Source organism: Mesoplodon densirostris, chromosome 2 (genome assembly GCF_025265405.1).
Source record: "Mesoplodon densirostris isolate mMesDen1 chromosome 2, mMesDen1 primary haplotype, whole genome shotgun sequence".
Classification (NCBI taxonomy): Eukaryota; Metazoa; Chordata; class Mammalia; order Artiodactyla; family Ziphiidae; genus Mesoplodon; species Mesoplodon densirostris.
Genome location: NC_082662.1, coordinates 111326057 through 111343379, shown reverse-complemented (window position 1 = coordinate 111343379; position 17323 = coordinate 111326057). Strand labels below are relative to the sequence as shown.

The 17323-nt window shown below is 50.3% G+C and overlaps 2 protein-coding genes across 7 annotated transcripts in view; one reads left to right on the top strand and one right to left on the bottom strand.

Moving 5' to 3' along the window:
- Positions 1-207: 207 nt before the first annotated feature.
- On the top strand, positions 208-9129 carry CERS2 (ceramide synthase 2). Of its 2 annotated transcripts, none has more exons than XM_060090498.1 (11): positions 208-325; positions 5139-5312; positions 5741-5858; positions 6051-6169; positions 6398-6455; positions 6561-6611; positions 6922-7014; positions 7201-7329; positions 7557-7663; positions 7798-7951; positions 8131-9129. In XM_060090498.1, the coding sequence occupies exons 2-11, from the start codon at positions 5140-5142 to the stop codon at positions 8269-8271; spliced, it is 1143 nt and encodes a 380-aa protein (XP_059946481.1). In that variant the 5' UTR covers positions 208-325; position 5139; the 3' UTR covers positions 8272-9129. The 2 variants fall into 2 exon arrangements, with proteins under 2 accessions (XP_059946481.1, XP_059946482.1); XM_060090499.1 differs by lacking the exon at positions 208-325 and adding an exon at positions 588-675.
- Positions 9082-17323, bottom strand: part of SETDB1 (SET domain bifurcated histone lysine methyltransferase 1) — a 30453-nt gene continuing 22211 nt past the window's right edge. For all 5 annotated transcript variants that reach the window (XM_060090492.1, XM_060090496.1, XM_060090497.1 and 2 more), the window contains 8 exons: positions 13851-14020; positions 12497-13125; positions 11663-11691; positions 11421-11553; positions 10980-11145; positions 10425-10636; positions 10089-10177; positions 9082-9899 (listed from right to left, as the gene is read on the bottom strand). In XM_060090492.1, coding sequence (XP_059946475.1) covers positions 9782-9899; positions 10089-10177; positions 10425-10636; positions 10980-11145; positions 11421-11553; positions 11663-11691; positions 12497-13125; positions 13851-14020 — 1546 coding nt within the window. In that variant the 3' untranslated portion in view covers positions 9082-9781. The remainder of the gene's footprint in view (positions 9900-10088; positions 10178-10424; positions 10637-10979; positions 11146-11420; positions 11554-11662; positions 11692-12496; positions 13126-13850; positions 14021-17323) is intronic.

Sequence of the window (17323 nt, the reverse complement as noted above, 5' to 3'; positions counted from 1 at the left end):
TGTTGCTCGCGGCCTTTCTTTCCCGGGCTGCCTGGGCTCGCTCTCAGCTCGGCTGGGCTCGGCGGGAGGCAGGAGGAGGAGAGAGAGGGAGGGAGCGGGCAGGCGGGCGGGAGGGAGGGAGCGGGCAGGCGGGCGGGCGGAAGGGGGAGGAGGGAGGGAGCTCGCAGGCGGGCAGGCAGGCGGGCAGGCGGGCGGGCGGGCGGAAGGGGGAGGAGAGGAGTGAGCGGAGCCAGTCCGGAGGGGGCCCGGAGCTCGGACGAGAGGAGAGACGGAGCAGTGGCTCCCGGCCCGGCCAGCTCCGCGACGCCGCTGCCGCCGCCGCCGAGTGAGTCGGGACGGCCTCCCGGGAGCCCGAGGCGCCGCGCGCAGGGGTGGGGCGGGACGCGGCGCGGAAAAGTTGGGAGAACTGGGGTCCCGCGAGGACGCGGCTCCACGGACAGGGCCGGCGGCGAAGGCAGCGGGCCGAGGAGGGGAGAGGGGCCCGGGCGCGGGGCGCCGCAGCTGGCTCGGGGCCTCTGCCGGGTGCGCTCATGGCGGCGGGCCTGGGGGAGGGCGGGCCGGAGCGCCTCGCGGGAGCGGCCGGGCCCCCAGCGCCGTCCGAGGAGAGGCTGGCCGTGCGCCTGGGCGTCCCCCGGCGCGCCGCCCCGAGCCCGGAGGAGCCCTCCTGGGCAACAGGTAGGGGCCGGGAGGTGGGGACGCGGGGCTGCTCGCGGACAGCCGAGCCCCAGGCGCCCCTTTGTCGGGGAGTAGGCAGCTCCGGTGACCACTTGCATGAGAGCCCCCTGCCTGGCTGCGGGCCCGCGTCGTGGCCCCTGGCCCGGAGGGTCCCGTGGCTGTAGAGTGGGAGGACAGTGGAGGGTCTTGCTTTTTCTTACCCGTTCACTGTGCCCACTCCGGGAGGGAGGTCAGAGCGTCCATGTGCTTAACGGGAAACAGGAAGGTGCGGCTCTGAGTGTCTATCCCGGCCCCACAAGGCTAAGGCTCTTGTACCGTTATGGGGTGTGTGGGGCTGCGGTCGGGGGGAGCTGCTGGTGAAACTAGCTTTCTGGGCCTCAGCTCCTGGCTAATTTTTGGCCCGGAGGCTCTCTGGAGAGTAGGTTAATTGCATGTGTGTGATTATAGTCTTTGGCCTCAGCTTAGGGGTTCACTTCCCAAGCCAGGTTCTTGGCATCAAAATCTGGTCTGTCACCTGAGTAGACAGGTCCAGGAAGCAGGGGGTTCTGAGGATCCTGAGCAATGGATTGAGCCCCTCTTTCCAGAGAATTGAATCAGGGAAGGCTTCCAGCAGGCGATCACTCCCTCCCACATCCGTGTTGGAAGGGTTGCTGTCCCGTACCAGAGTCGAGGTGACTGGGCCCGATGTGGGTGGCTGACAGTGCTTGTGATGGGACTCCTAAGGGTAAGGACTTGTCTGCAGCCTCCTCCCGCTGGGCTTGGCCCTAACCATACAGTGATCAGCACACCCTCTGTTCTGAAGAGAGAGAGTTTCTTGTCTGCCGTGATACCCCACAATCCACTCCCTTCACTGGGGCCTCTGGCCAGCTTTCCCCCTGGGAAGGAGGGCTTCCACTTTCCCCTGTCACTGGCCACAGGCTGGCTGATCCTTTACTGTGCCTTCTGCACACACCCCCTCCCGCCCCCCCATCTTCCTCTTCCACCTGCCCGTGGAGGCTGTAGTCTCATGCAGTATTTGGGTGTGTTGGGGCCTCTGATGGGGCAGCCCAGAAAAATGAAAATTTTGGGACCTATACTGCAGCCTGGAGCAATGACACACCTCTTCTTGGCTTCATCCATTGCTCACTGCCTTCTAGTTCATGACCTGCTGTTGCTCCCTGAAAAAGTTTTCAACAAGGAGGACTATTCAGGTCCTCTTCCACTTCTTTTTTGTAGTCCCTCAGGCTTCAGTGGAAGCTGGGAGTCTGTGGGACCTTCTCTTTGTCACTCTCTCTTCCCTTACTTACTCATCCTGTTATATTTTCCTCAATTATTCCTCCAAACTGAGAGCTGCTGGGACCGTTATCCCATTGAGTCTGTGAGATCCCTTCGTCCCAGACTCAAACTTCTGCCCTCCTAGCCAGCTGGGTCTACAAGCCCCCATGGGGACTTTCTACCCCTTTTCATCCATCAGTGAGGGTCTGGGACAGGTCAGTCAGAGTTGGGGCAAAAGTTGGGGGCTGGGCGGAGCCCTGTTCAGGTTGCTGGTAATCCAGTGCCCACAAAATCCCCGCTCTGCTGGCCCCTCTCCAGCCTGTGCCTCAGAAAGTGGTGTCTGGGTCTCTGGGGCAGGATGTGTGTCTGTGAGAGAGAGAGAGACAGAGACACATACACACACACACTATTGTCTTGTCATGTGTGTGTGGGAGTAAATTCTATAAGTGGAAAAATATTTATAGGTGTGATTTTCTCCACCAGGAGATTAAGTAACGTGACCCAGAAAAGCAGGGTTGTCTCCCTATCCTGAGGGAACATCCCCTTTTCTTGACCCAGCTTTTTGTTTGTGGGATCCCTTTACTTGGCTGGGTGTGCCAGGGATGCCACTGGGAGCAGACTGATTGGTTCTGTGGGGAAGTGTAAATGAGGCCGGCTGGGAGCCCCTGTTGTCTTCCCTTCCCCCTCACATGGAGTCAGAAGTCCTGACCCTGCTGAATCTGGTGCCTCTCCCTGCTGGGCTAGGCCCTGGGGGGTGACGGGCAGGGCTGGGGCAGTTGCTCCTCTGCTAATGGAAGTGCTGGGCGGCAAGGGAGGGCTATGGTTACAGAAAGCCTAAAACGCAGGTGTGAGAGAGCCTTAGTTCAGAATCTGCCTCTCTGAACTCCTGACACATCATGCGCTGCTGCTCACACCATCTTCCACTCTCCCTGCTTGGAGCAGGAAGGGGACAGGTGCTGTCTTGTCCTGGGGTTGAGATCTTGTCCAGGCGCTTGCCCTTGACCTCTCTCTGACCCTCTGCCTACTTCCCCAGCTCCTCACCTTCTTTGTAGGGATCAGACTGGCGTAAGACATTCCTGGACCACATGAATCAGGGAGAGAGGCTCCACTCATACCCTCCAGGACTACAGCCAGCCCTCTGAATCTTTAATCCTCAAAATATCTGTGACAAGAGAAACTTCCCTGCCGGTTTCCACTGACCAGAAACCGGGTCAGGGATGGGACCCAATTTCTAGGCCTGACAGTGCCCTTGGCTTTAAACTTCAATGGAGGAGAAGTTGGGCTCCAAGAGGTATAGCAGTGAGGAGACTGGGTCAGGTCTATTTCCTCACCTCCAATCAAGCTAAGCAAAAAAGTTGGAAAGAGCCAGAGGTGTGCCACCACATCTAGGCATTCTGCCTTGTCCCTTCTCTACTAAATTTTCTACAACTTCTCTCCAGGAAAAAAGTGTGTGTGTGCGCGCCTGGTTGCGTGGGGAGAGTTCTACTGTGGATAATTGTGTTTTAATTTTGTTCAGTTCAAAAGGCTTCCATCTCTTTAACTAATTAAGTATTTCTTCTGGCTGAGGTGGAGGGGGAAGGGGCAGGACCCTCAGGAGCTGAGGCCTGGAGAGAGAGAGAGAGAGAGAGAGAGAGAGTGAGAGAGAGAGAGAGAGAGAGAGAGAGAGAGAGAGAGAGAGTGTGTGTGTGTGTGTGTGTGTGTGCGCGCGCGCGTGTGTGCGTGTGTGTGTGTGGCTGGGGGCAGGTGGAGCTGAAGCTCCTTTACTGTCAGTGCTGACCTCTGAGAGAGCAGTGACCAGGAGTGGGGACAAGAGGGTAAAGTCCTTGAGCTGGAATACAGACCCGTGACAGGCTGAGAGGGATTTCGCAAGTGCTTCTGTGGTGGGTGGGGGTGGAGCCTTCGGAGGAGCAGCCCAGCTCAGCTGTGATATGATCAGCCTTCAGCCGTAGAGCGGCACCATTTGGTCTCCAGTTCACAGCAGAGAACAATCTCCCAACTCTTTCCTCCCTGGCTGGGAGGGGACTACCTTCCTTCTGTGTCAGCTTTTAGTCTCAAGGCCAGCCTGGATACCACCCACCGAGCCTCCCTCCTGGGAGGACGAGGGGTCGGGAGCCTGGCAGATTTGCCCTTGTCATCCTACTGGGTTCACTGCTGAGTCCCAGGACTGCCAGGTGTTGGGTGGTCCCAGCATCATTGTCTCTTCAGGATCATCTTGCTGCTTCTCTCAGCTCCAAGCAGCTGCTGTCCCCGCTTGGGCCCCAGATCATTCCCTTCTTCATTCGGGTATGCAAGTAGTCACGAACACCCTGGAGATCCTTTCTCTTTCAGTGGAGGAAAGGGGGGAGGTGTGGGAAAGCAGCAGCTCTTTCCTAGCTGAGGGTATTTGTGATGGGTGTTCCCCACACAGACTAGTATTTTATTTTCTAGATGAGCCTTACTAAGAAATAGCTCCTAATTCTACCAGATGTCTTAGTCTGCGGTCTCGACTCTCTGTCCCCCAATCCCTGACTCCCTGAAGCCTTGTCTTCATTTTGTTTCTGAGGATAGGCTTCATATAGGGTTCTTCTGCCTTATATTTAGGAACTGGATGGCTTGGCATGGCGTATTAACCTTGTGTGCAGTGTTTTGATGTCCATTGGTTGTCCTGGAGCTCAGCGTTCTTTGGGAGCATAGTCTTGCTTTACTCTTCATTTTACTCTTAATTTTCCCTAGGACCTGCTGCCTTAGTGGCTTATAGGGAAGGAGGAGGAAGGGTTTGCCCCAACCCTGCAATCCTTTCTTGGGCTTCCCTGGCAAGGAAGCTTCCAGGTTGCTTGGGGGCTCTAGGGGGAGGCTGGAGAGTGTGGGGAAGGGAGGATGCCTCTGACTTTAGTTAAGATTGTTGGTTACAGCTTCTAGGGCCAGATCCTGCCTGTCCTCCACTTGAGGATAGCAAAAGTCTGGAGAGACCCCAAGATTCTTAAGTCTAGGGAATCAGGACTTCTATGGGGTGTTAGCATCACCTTTGGTTGATGTGCATAGTACATGTTAGAACTGGAAAGCCACCATATGTCAGATGGGGAAACTGATTTGTCCACATGGCCAGGACCAAAACCCAGGGCTTGAGTCTTTGCCCCTGCTCTTTGTGTTAACACTGTGAAAATTTTCATCTGTCTCTTCTTACACTGCTGCCTGCTTTGATGCCCTCTACCTTCCCCTTCCTCACTCAGGATGCTCCAGACCTTATATGACTACTTCTGGTGGGAACGGCTGTGGCTCCCTGTGAACTTAACCTGGGCTGATCTAGAAGACCGAGATGGACGTGTCTACGCCAAAGCCTCAGACCTCTATATCACACTACCCCTGGCCTTGCTCTTCCTCATCATTCGATACTTCTTTGAGCTGTGAGCATACCAACATACCCCTATGCCTTCCCTGGCTGCCAGCCACACAGTTTCTTGTACTGCAAGTTTGTCTCTTGCTGTTTAATTGGTCCTGGACTCTGGTGTTCTCACCACCCAGGTCCCTGCCTACTGTGTGCCCCCCACTGAAGGCAGCATTGTCTTTCTGAGGGCTCAGCACCCCCAGGCCCTTTCCTTCAATGGTTATTTGTTCTCACCCTCCACCCGCCTGGTCGCTAGTGAACACAGGCAGCTTTGTCAGCTATGGGCAGCCCAAGGCAGCCAGAGAGGGGGTTGCCGGGAAACTGAGGCCCAGGATAAAGTTGTCTGAGCTTGCAGTCCCGCCCCGCCAGCCCCCTAGCTTAGGGGCCACCAGGAGACTGAGGTGCTTCAAGAGAGCCAGACGGTCCTCACTCATATCCCTTCCCCAGTTACGTGGCTACACCACTGGCTGCCCTCCTGAATGTAAAAGAGAAAACTCGGCTGCGGGCACCTCTCAACCCCACTTTGGAGCATTTCTACCTGACCAGTGGCAAACAGCCCAAACAGGTATGAGCTGCAGACCCTGTTCTGGGCGTTAAGAGTTCTGGTGGGGAGTGAGGAGGAGATAGGGTTGGAATGCCAGCTCTGGTGGCGGAAGAGATGGGAGGGCAGTGGGGCCAACTTGGGTCATTACTGGCAGAGGGTGGGGTGCTGCTGAGTTCTGAAGCGGAGTGTAATGGGCTTCTCCACTACACTCAGGCAGAGGTAGAGCTGCTGTCACGGCAGAGTGGGCTCTCTGGCCGCCAGGTAGAGCGCTGGTTCCGCCGCCGCCGCAACCAGGACCGGCCCAGTCTCCTCAAGAAGTTCCGAGAAGCAAGGTAGGGGAGGTTGGAGCAAGAGAAACTGGGCAGCAGAGGAAGGTCTGATGTATTTTGGCGGGAGGGGTGGGTCATAGCTGTATGCAGGGAGATTATACCCAGCTGAGGAGGGAAATTCGGTTATTAATGTCCGTGAGAGGCTATCTGGAGGGAGGTACTTGGGGGTGGTTGGAGGGCTGTGCCATTCTCCCAGCCCACTCTCCTAGCTATTTCTGCTTCCTCTTCCAGCTGGAGATTCACATTTTACCTGATTGCTTTCATTGCCGGCATGGCTGTCATTGTAGACGTGAGTGGGGATTACTGGGAGGTGGGAGTAGATTCTCTGGCAAGGTGGGATGAGGCCACAGAATTTGGGTCCCTCCTCCTTTAACCTCTCACCATCTCTCTGCAGAAACCCTGGTTCTATGACATGAGGAAAGTTTGGGAGGGATATCCCATACAGGTACGAGATGGGTCCTGATTCCTTACATGGGGTGATTAAGAGAACCAGTGTAGGATAGGATTAGGACATACACATTCTTGTGAAGAGACGATCTCGGAATATGTGGACAGAAAGGACTGGAGTGTAGGATAGGATTAGGACATACACATTCTTGTGAAGAGACGATCTCGGAATATGTGACAGAAAGGACTGGAGTCATGGTGCTAAACATAACCTCAGGTTCTGGGAGGGCTGGGTTTGGAGAGGTGAGACCCTTGAGTCCAGTTGCTCTGGGGTCCCTTACCTTCCTCTTCTCTCTCCCCTCTCCCAGAGCATGATCCCTTCCCAGTATTGGTACTACATGATTGAACTGTCTTTCTACTGGTCCCTGCTCTTCAGCATTGCTTCTGATGTCAAGCGAAAGGTGGGTCAAGGGGCTGTGCCATTAAGCCTAGGAGCCAAAATGAAGCCCTGGGATGAAGGGCCTCCCCTTTGACTTCTGGGTGCTTTGAATGGAGTTGTGGGATAAGTGGAATTAAAGGTGAAGGGGAGGAAGAATGGAGGCTAGGGACCAGGAAAAGGTCCTCTGGAGGCTGCATCTTTTCTACAGGATTTCAAGGAACAGATCATCCACCACGTGGCCACCATCATCCTCATTAGCTTCTCCTGGTTTGCCAGTTACGTCCGAGCAGGGACTCTTATCATGGCTCTGCATGACTCTTCTGACTACCTGCTAGAGGTCAGGATTTCTGGGCATTTCTTCAAGCCTAGAGACCCTGGTGCAGGTTCTTCTGTCCCTCTATCCATTTTCGGTGGGGTGGGGGTGGGGGGGTAGTGGTGGTGGGGAGGTGGATGTGCCTGGGATCAGGGAGCTGGGGGCACAGGGCCAGTGTGGTAACTGGGGCATACATATGAACGTATACGGGAGAGTAGGGCGCTCATGATGGATGGGGGCTATCTACACAGTCAGCCAAGATGTTTAACTATGCGGGATGGAAAAACACCTGCAACAACATCTTCATCGTCTTCGCCATTGTCTTTATCATCACCCGACTGGTCATCCTGCCCTTCTGGTGAGTAGGAGGCCACACTATACTCCTGTTTTCAAGAAATCAGGAGTCTCCCTGCTCCGTACCCACATTTTCAATCCTCCATCTTAACCCCTTTTCTGTGTTCACAGTTCTTGTCTCTCCCTTTTCATCCCAAGGATCCTGCACTGCACCCTGGTGTACCCACTGGAGCTCTATCCTGCCTTCTTTGGCTATTATTTCTTCAATTTCATGATGGGAGTGCTACAGCTGCTGCATATCTTCTGGGCCTACCTCATTTTGCGCATGGCCCACAAGTTCATAACTGGAAAGGTGAGGCTTCTGTCCCCATTGTGTAGGCCCTACTCCCCTCAACTCTAGTACTGCCCAGATTCCCTTCCCGTATCAGCAACCCTCTAAAAACTACGGTGGGGCCCTGGGTGTAGCTGGAAAAAGCCTACGGAGAGAGGCAGTCCTTAGGGGTTTGTAACCCTTCTCATCCCTTTCCACAGCTGGTAGAAGATGAACGCAGTGACCGGGAAGAAACAGAGAGCTCAGAGGGGGAGGAGGCTGCAGCTGGGGGAGGAGCAAAGAGCCGGCCCCTAGCCAACGGCCACCCCATCCTCAATAACAACCATCGTAAGAATGACTGAACCGTTGTCCCTGCTGCCCCTCAGATTAAAGCATAAAGCCAAGGAACTACCCCACTCTCCCCACAGGGTCACTTGAAGCTCTGGGAGAAAGGAGAAAGCGAGAGGAGGGTGTTCTTCTCTGTGCCCCGACCCCTGCTGCTTTTTCACCCAGTTGCCTTTAAACCAAATTCTAACCAGCCTATCCCCAGGGAAGGGGAGGTTGGTTATATCCTTGTTACAAGAGTGGGGGATGGTCTTATTTTCCTCCCTACTTTCCAAGTTGTCCTTTCTATTGCTTTCGAGACCTTTCCTCAGCTACAGGGGTGGGGGTCACAACTCACATTCCTTATTCTTCAGAATCTGGCCCTAGCTGTCTGCCTTTGACTCCCGGACCTCCAGAGCCAGGGTCGTGCCTTACTGTCCCACCCGTGGGCCTCATTCTGCCAAAGTTGGACCAAGGCTCACCTTTCTAATCTCCCTAACTTGGACCAGAAACCAAAGCTGAGCTTTTAACTTTTTCCCTAAGATACAAATGAATTGAGTGTAGGAGGGTGCACATGACCCTTATCCTACCTCTGCCAAAAAGTGGGGGCCACAATGGGGACTGCTCAGACAGTCTTTTGTTACTTCTCTGCCAGCTGTCCCTGTAGTCACAGGTCCAAGATCTTACTGCCTCCTTTCTCTGGCCTCTTTCCCTAGGCTAGCTGGTTTGGAGTAGAATGGCAACTAGTTCTAATTTTTATTTATTAAACATTTGGGGTTTTGGTTTTAAAGCCAGAATTACAGCTAGCGCCTGGCGTTTCAGCAGAGGGACCACTTCAGACCAAAACGTATTGTTAATGGTTTTTTTAATTAAAATATATTAAAGATTAAGTAAAACACGGCAACAAGTGTTTGAGACTCTTAAGAACTGAGAAGGATCAACTAAATAAACTAAGGTAGTCTTCCTCATGCCTTCCTCACCGTTACGTAACATTGAAAAATTTCAGATGGCAAGTAAGAAAAAGCAAAAGTAGAGAAAGGTCAAGATTAATGACAGCTGCCCACTGGGAAGGATGGGGGGAAAACAGCTCTCTCATCAAAAGACCCAGAATTGGGAGCCGAGGGAGAGAAATCAAATCACAATCTTAGTTTTAACATCTTGTTAAAAGACTTTCAAGAAACAATACAAACCAGGGATAATAAAATACACAGCCCTCATTCTAGGAATAAAGTCTGTTAGAAGCATGAACACGTGAACAAATGTAGGATGGGAGGGGTGAGCAACAGGAGGACTGAAGGGATGTCAGGCCCAGGTTAGAGTGGTGACCTCTCCCACCTCTATGCCTCAGGAGGTGGGGGAGGGGCCCTGCCTGCTAGCACCACAGTGGAAGGGATCTCCTGATCCAGAACCCCCATTTCTATCTGCTAGGAGCTGGGGGAGTAGCCAGACTAGAGACTTGGGGGTCAGAATTCAACAGTCAGGAAGACCCAGTTCCTGAGGAAAGGGCAGCTCAGGAAGGGTTCGGAAGGTTAGGAAGAAGGCTGTCCTCTAAAGAAGACGCCCTCTGCATTCGATGGCCCCACAGCAGCAAAGCAGCTTCTTGCCCTCCACGCTGCCCACCTCGTAGTTGTAGTCCCAGGTGAGTTCTGTTCCAGCCCGGATTCTCCTGAAGAGGAAGAAAAGGAAGGAGTGTGGTGAAACAGCAGATAACCCAGGCACCTGGGGTGACTGAGCATGCAGGTGGCGCTGGATCACAGATGGAGGAGCGGCCCTTCAAATTTCTGTAGTCCTTGCCCCTCCCCAACCTTGGGCTTCTTTTCCTACCCAACCATCCCCTTTCCTGACTCCCTCTTACTTGCTGGCAAAGAAGGCCACCCACGGGAAGCGAAGATCATGAGTATCCACGAAGACATTCTGGACAAACAGGTTGGGGGTGCAGCTGTGCTATAGGGTTAAGGACAGATTCAAATAAGAACTAAGGAAACAGACTCTGGCTTTGTGGGGTGAGTGAGAGTTGGATGAAAACAATGCCATTTGATCCTCCCCATCACAACAGAGAAGTTTTGAAAGATCCTTTGAGATCAAGAATTTATAACAAGAAAAGGTGGGTTTATATAGTTGTGTTAAAAGAACTAGAAATGTGAGGACCATGGGATAATCAGCACATACAGGTGAGGGAAAGGGGTCTCACATTGAGGTAGCGGCCCAGGTTGCCTTCAAGCTTGGCATCGATGATGTAGCAAGACTCCTCCCCATCGAAGAATTGGCGTGTGTTCTTACGAACAGGTGCACTCTCCCCCTTTTCCACGGATGCCATGTTGGTTGATTTAATGGCAATCCCATGGGTTGATTTAAGAGCAAAACCCCGGGTTGATTTTACTGCCACTTGGCGCTTCGTTGGACCTGGACAGGAAGAATGGGGTTAGGCCTATCCTACCTCATGACTGGACATTCTACTTCCCTTTTTATCCCACCCAGGGCAGCTCAGGAATACCAATAAGCTGGGACTCTGAGGCAAAGAGCCTAGGTGACATTTTTTTCAAGCAGGATTAGATCTGCTGGATAAAGGGGCCAAGGGAAAAGAGTAGGGAACTGGAAAGAAGACAGGGAAGGGATGTGTCAAACATTGATATTAACAGTTTAGCTGGGAGTCAGGGAGCCCTCCCAGAGATGCTTCAACTCTCAGGATCTGAATTTTCCCTCCAACTGGTTCTTTCCTACTACCCCCCAAATTCTTCCAGACTACCAGACATGTTCTTCTTGTCCTCAAAGTCATCCCCTTCAGAGCCAGAGGAGATGGTCTGGATATCATCACTGTCAACGGCTGTGGCTGAAGTCTGACCAGCAGTGGGCTTTCGGCTGGTCCCACTTTCCCCCTCACTTTCTGTGCTGCTGGACAGTGTCAGGATGTCCTGGGGAAGTGGAAGGGTGAAAAGAAGGAATAAGGGTAAATGGAGAGGGCCCTTTTGAATCCCTGCGTTTACCTATGGTTACGCAGGAAGGGGCTCAGACTATAGCAAGATTAGATGCTGGGTGAAGGAAAATGAGGCAGGAAGTCAAGGCCAGAGAAATAAGATATGTAACAGTAATTATGGTGACAGACTTGATGAGGCGAGCATGTTCCTTTACTCAGACTCTGAATAAAACAGAAAGCTGGGTAAGGTACAGCTTGAGAAAGGTCACTTACGTCAGCGTTTGACTGAGCAGAGGCCATGAGTCGTCGGCTCTGATGCATGCTAGTCTTACTTGGTGGGCGGCGAAGTCCTTCAGTCTTCACGGGAGAAGGATTGTAACCATAATTTCGAGAGCTTTCAGTAACTCTGATGGGAGAGGAAGACATGAGAGGGGTCAGGTTACTGGCTGTTTCTTAGGCTACTTCTGTAGGCTTTAGAGAAGGTAGACTTGGAAAAAGGTCAGAGAGGCACTTACACTGACATCTTGTTTCGGTCATCAGGGTCCTGGAAAAGAGAGCAAGTGAAGGGTTAAGTGTTTTCATGGTCCTGGATAACAAATCCAACGATTACAGACTTCACCTCAAATGACCTCCAAAGATGTTAGCCAGTAACAGGTACACTACCTAAAGTGGAGTGTGTGTCAAGAAATTACTCTGCAAGTTAAGAGTAACAATCATTCTCAGCAGGAAGCCCCCCCTGGGAGGGGTCTTTAACCCTTCCCAACAATAGGGCATTAAAAAACGTACATGGAAAACACCACGGGCAGAATCTTACGAGGACAAGGGACAGTTCACCACCTGTAATGTGCTAAGTTTCAACATCATTAAAAATACATGTAAGATCAATTCTTGTAAGATCATTCTACTATAATAAAAGAAAGCAATGATGTAGATAACTTGAAATAGCAATTAAAAAAATTACTTATAAACCCTTCACTTTGGAATAAATCAGATACTTTCCCCCCAGCAGGCTGATTTTAAAATAATTTGGTTCTTTAAACCAACACTAGGAATGTATTAGGGGTAGGTTAATCAGATTTGCCACAGAAATATCCATCAAGTAAATAATCTGCATGTGAAGACTCATGAGGGAATTCCCTGGCAGTCCAGTGGTTAGAACTCCACGCTTCCACTGCAGGGGGCACAGGTTTGATATCTGGTCAGGGAACTAAGATCCCACAAGCCACGTGGCACGGCCAAAAAAAAAAAAAAAGAAAAAAAAAAAGACTCATGGTGAGACCACATTGTTTGTTACCACAAAAAAGTTATAGAAAAGCCACAATTCTCAAGAGTTTCCTGCCACTGCTTACCTCTTTCTTGGGCTGCTTGATGTCTCCCTCATCCTTGAAGCCCAGCCCTGAGGTGGAAGCCTTCTCAGCCTCCCCTCTGCCTCCCCCAGGGTGACCTTCCCCACCTTCACTAGTTTTGAAGGATGAACGGCTGTCAGAGTCAGCAAAGCCACTTTCACTGACACTATTGCAGCTCAACCACGAGGCCACTTTGTTCTTGGGTGTCTCTTCAGAGGAAGGTGGATTGCAGCCACCTACAGGGATCGATGGAGGGACAGGAACACGTGGGGGCCCAAGGTCTGGGGGGCGAGAGTCCTTGGAAGGCATCTCAGACAATCCATTCTCCTTCTGGCCCCGGGTCTGCCGCCGGGTAGCATAACTGCGCCACACTGAGCTGGTGCTGAAGTCCTCGTCCTTACAGAAGTTATCATCTGAGCTATCGTCATTGGACTCCTCGGGGTCCTCTGTACCGCTGTTGCCATCCTCCTGGTCCTTCAAGTCTACACCACTGCTGTCAGAGGAACAGGGGACATCACTCTCATATCCTTCCTTGAAGTTCTCCACGCTCTCAATATGGTCCAGATTGGCAAAATACTCATCACCCATTTCCAGGCCCTCCTTGTCGGCAAAGTCGTCTGTCAGGATTTTGCCTGGGAATGAAGAGAAAGGCCTTCCAGGGTTATGAGGTGCTTTTAGAAAGAATAAAGTTCATTCCATCACTATCCAGCCCACCAGCAAAGAGAGTCAAATCGCCTCCATTTATGGTGTCTCATTTCTCTTTGATGATACCTCCTTCTTAGCGTCTTAACTATGAGAGTAAGGGGAACTTACTATAGTTTTAAATCTTGCCCTTTCTGCCATCCCATTCTTCCTCTTTGTTTACCAAAAGAGAGTTCTTCAGTTATGCTAAATCTCTGGGTGGAGTGATGTGCGAAAAAATGACACACTGGACTCTACTATCATGTCTCTCTGCTGAACCATCATGTCCACAATTTCATCCCCCCCCCTTTTTTTTTTAACATCTTTATTGGAGTATAATTGCTTTACAATGGTGTGTTAGTTTCTGCTTTATAACAAAGTGAATCAGTTATACATATACATATGTTCCCATATCTCTTCCCTCTTGTGTCTCCCTCCCTCCTGCTCTCCCTATCCCACCCCTTCATCCCTTTTTGTTCTCGTCCTCCTGAAGCACTTTTGTCCCTTCTTGATCCACCCAGACAGGCACATCACTCATGTTCTTTATAGAAGAAAATCCTGGCTTCCCCTTTCCCCCAGTTCACATGTCAAGCATTCTTAAGTTCAACTTGTCTATGATTCAATGTCCCACCATGTCCTAAACCCCAGAAAGCAACCCTTTCATTTCATCACCAACCTGCATAAATACAGACAAAGGAGCCTTTGGCAATGTCATCCAAGCAGCGGATACCCCAGCCCTTGTTCTGGGTCTTGAAGAGCTGCAGTCGAACCTGCAGTCCATGCTGCACCAACCGGTTTGTGCACATGTTTGGGTCACATTTGCAGCCTTTGTTACACTCATAAACTCTGGGAGGAGGTCACAATAAAATCAATCATAACACGATCACTAGAGCATCCATTACATCCACAGAACTTGTATAATTTTTAAGCTGTCATCATTTATCAGGTAATGATCTAAATGAGCAAACTTACTGAACTGTCTATGCTCTTTGATTCATTTAGGAATATAGCCCAAAGAAATAACTCAGAAGGGGGAAAAGTGACTGATACATATATTTATAGCGCTACAGATAGTAACAGTGAATAACAGAATGCCTAACAACTGGAGAAAAGCTAAGCAAACTGTGAGCCATTAAAATAAGTCAATTTGTAGAAACAGATACATAAAGATATTTAAGGGACTTCCCTGGTGGTCCAGTGGTTAAGAATCCACCTTACAATGCAGGGGACGCGGGTTCGATCCCTGGTTAGGGAACTAAGATCCCACATGCTGCGGGGCAACTAAGCCTGCACGCCACAACTACTGAGCTCGTGCACCTCAACTAGAGCTCGTGTGCCACCAACTACAGAGCCCACGCGCCCTGGAGCCTGTGTGCCACAACTAGAGAAAGAAAAAAACCCTGCACGCCACAACTAGAGAGAAGTCCATGTGCTGCTACAAAGAGCCCATGCGCTGCAACTAAGACCTGACGCAGCCAAAAATAAATGAAAATAAATAAATCTTAAAAAGAAAAAAAGAAACGAAACATCTTTGTTAGGTCCCTTAAAAGCCCACCGGGGTTGGGAAGTAATTTAGCGCTCATATCCTCTGTTTACAGCTGATAAAATAGGATCAGCTTGGAAGCAACAAGGCCAGAATTTGAACTCAGGTCTAATCACCAACACATGAGATTTTCAGAGTAGCTATACTGGGTATCATTCATTCATTCATTCAACAAAATTTTAATGGTTACTATGTGCCATGTACTGGGTAAATTAGCTGCTGGTGATACAATGGGGAGCAAGAGATACAAGGTTTCTGCCCTCATGGAGATTACCTTCTAACGGAAAAGAGAACAAAAACAAGTCAACAAATAAAATAAAGTTGTCACAGATACTAAAGGACACACTCTCAATGAGAGAATTAAGGGAGTGAAAATGACCTAGTTTTAGAGTGACCAGGAAAGGTCTCTCTGAGGAGATGAGATTAAAGCTGAGAGTTCAAGGTTAAAGAAGATAATCACGCAAACAACAGTGGAAGGATGCCAAGAAGAGGGCACAGTACGTACAAAGCCTCTTGAGGTAGGCTGGCAAACACTGGGTGAACTGGATCCAGGCACTGAAGAATATCAGTGTGGTTGGAACAGTTTTGGAAGTAGAGAGATAGGAAGGGGCCAGATAGTACATTGTCTTGTGATCCAAGATTTATAGTTAGAATAATATCCAAAGTGCAGTGGAAAGCTTTTAAAGAGTTTTAAGCAGGGGAGTGACATATCTGTGGTTATTTGAAAATATTCTTATGAAACATTTCAAACATGTAAAAAAGACATAATGAACAGGCACCTACTACTCAGCATTATCAGATCTAAATGTTGTTACAAGATTCAATTTTTTTTGTTTATAATTAAAACATAAATGATACAATGCAGCTAAAGCTAACAGGTGTCTTTTCCTTTGCTTAGTTTTCAATATGCACTCAGCTCAAATTTATGTCCTGATTTCCCCAGTAGTCTCAATCTCCTCTGAAGATACTCAAAACCATCAGGTTTTCTATCAAACCCCCTTTCCCAAAAGTCTCTCCTGCAGCCAAATCTGACCTGCTAGGACACTGGCTGTTTTCTACATCTGGTGCACAGCTGTCAGCCTGGAAGCCCCCTTGACTTCACTATCATGTGGGATTCCCCTCACTCCTCTTTTAAGCTGGAGCCTATTTCCTGGATCAGTATATGCCTTCTTCTCTCTTGTCTTTTCCCCCCATTTTAGTAAACATTTCCAGTAATTTTCTGAGAGGGAAAATAATGGAAAATTTTGAGGTATTTCATGTCTAAAAAATGTCTTTAGGGACTCCCCTGGTGGCACAGTGGTTAACAATCTGCCTGCCAATGCAGGAGACAAGGGTTTGATCCCCGGTCCGGGAAGATCCCACATGCCACGGAGCAACTAAGCCCGTGTGCCACAACTACTGAGCCTGCGCTCTAGAGCCCACAAGCCACAATTATTGAGCCTGTGTGCCACAACTACTGAAGCCCACGAGCCCTAGAGCCCGCGTACCCCAACTACCGAAGCCTACGCGCTCTAGGGCCCACGTGCCACAACTAATGAGCCTGCGTGCTGCAACTATTGAAGCCCGCATGTGTAGAGCCCGCGCTCTGCAACAAAAGAAGCCTGCGCAACACAATGAAGAGTAGCCCCCACTCGCCACACTAGAGAAAGCCTGTGTGCAGCAACGAAGACCCGACGCAGCCAAAACCAAATTAAAAAAAAAAAAAAAAAAGGCTTTAGCCTACTTTAACCAACAACTGATAGTTTTCCTGGGTTTAGAACTCTAGGTTAGAAATAATTTTCCTTAGAATTCTGAACAGATTCCTTAATTGCCATCTAGCTTCCAATGTTATTTTGAGAAGGCCGAAGTCACTATGAATTCTTTTCTTTTTTCTTTTTTTTTTTTTGTGGTACGCGGGCCTCTCACTGTTGTGGCCTCTCCTGTTGCGGAGCACAGGCTCCAGATGCGCAGGCTCAGCAGCCATGGCTCACGGGCCCAGCCGCTCCGCGGCATGTGGGATCTTCCCAGACCGGGGCACGAACCCGTGTCCCCCGCATCGGCAGGCGGACTCTCAACCACTGTGCTACCAGGGAAGCCCTCTTTTCTTTTTTTTGAATTCTTGTTTCTTTTGTGGTCTCTTTCTCTTCTCTAGGAGGTTTTAGTATTTTCTTTTTGTCCTCAGTGTTCTGTGGACACAATGATCACATTTTATCATCATGTGTTTTAGTGCGGATCTATTTTCATCCGTTATGCTAGGACCTGATTGGCCTTTTCACTTTGGAAACACAGTCCCTTCCATTATGGGAAAACATCTGCATTATTTCACTGATGATTCTTTCCTTTTTCGTCCTCTCTGTTAATTATGTATCTTGAGTACTAGGCTAATTAGTTCACATATTCATATACACCCAGCTTACCACATTATATCCCACTTTTTTCACTGTCCTCCTCTTTCCCTGACCTGTCCTTCTCAATCTCACATGCTGGCTCCACCTCCTCTGCTCAATTTCTAGTTGGAGAGCCCAGGGCTTACTCTGGGCCCCTTCTCTTTTCTATTATCAATATTCTCTCTAGATGAACTCGTCCAGGCTTTAACTATCACTCCTGAGCTGATGACTCCCAATTCT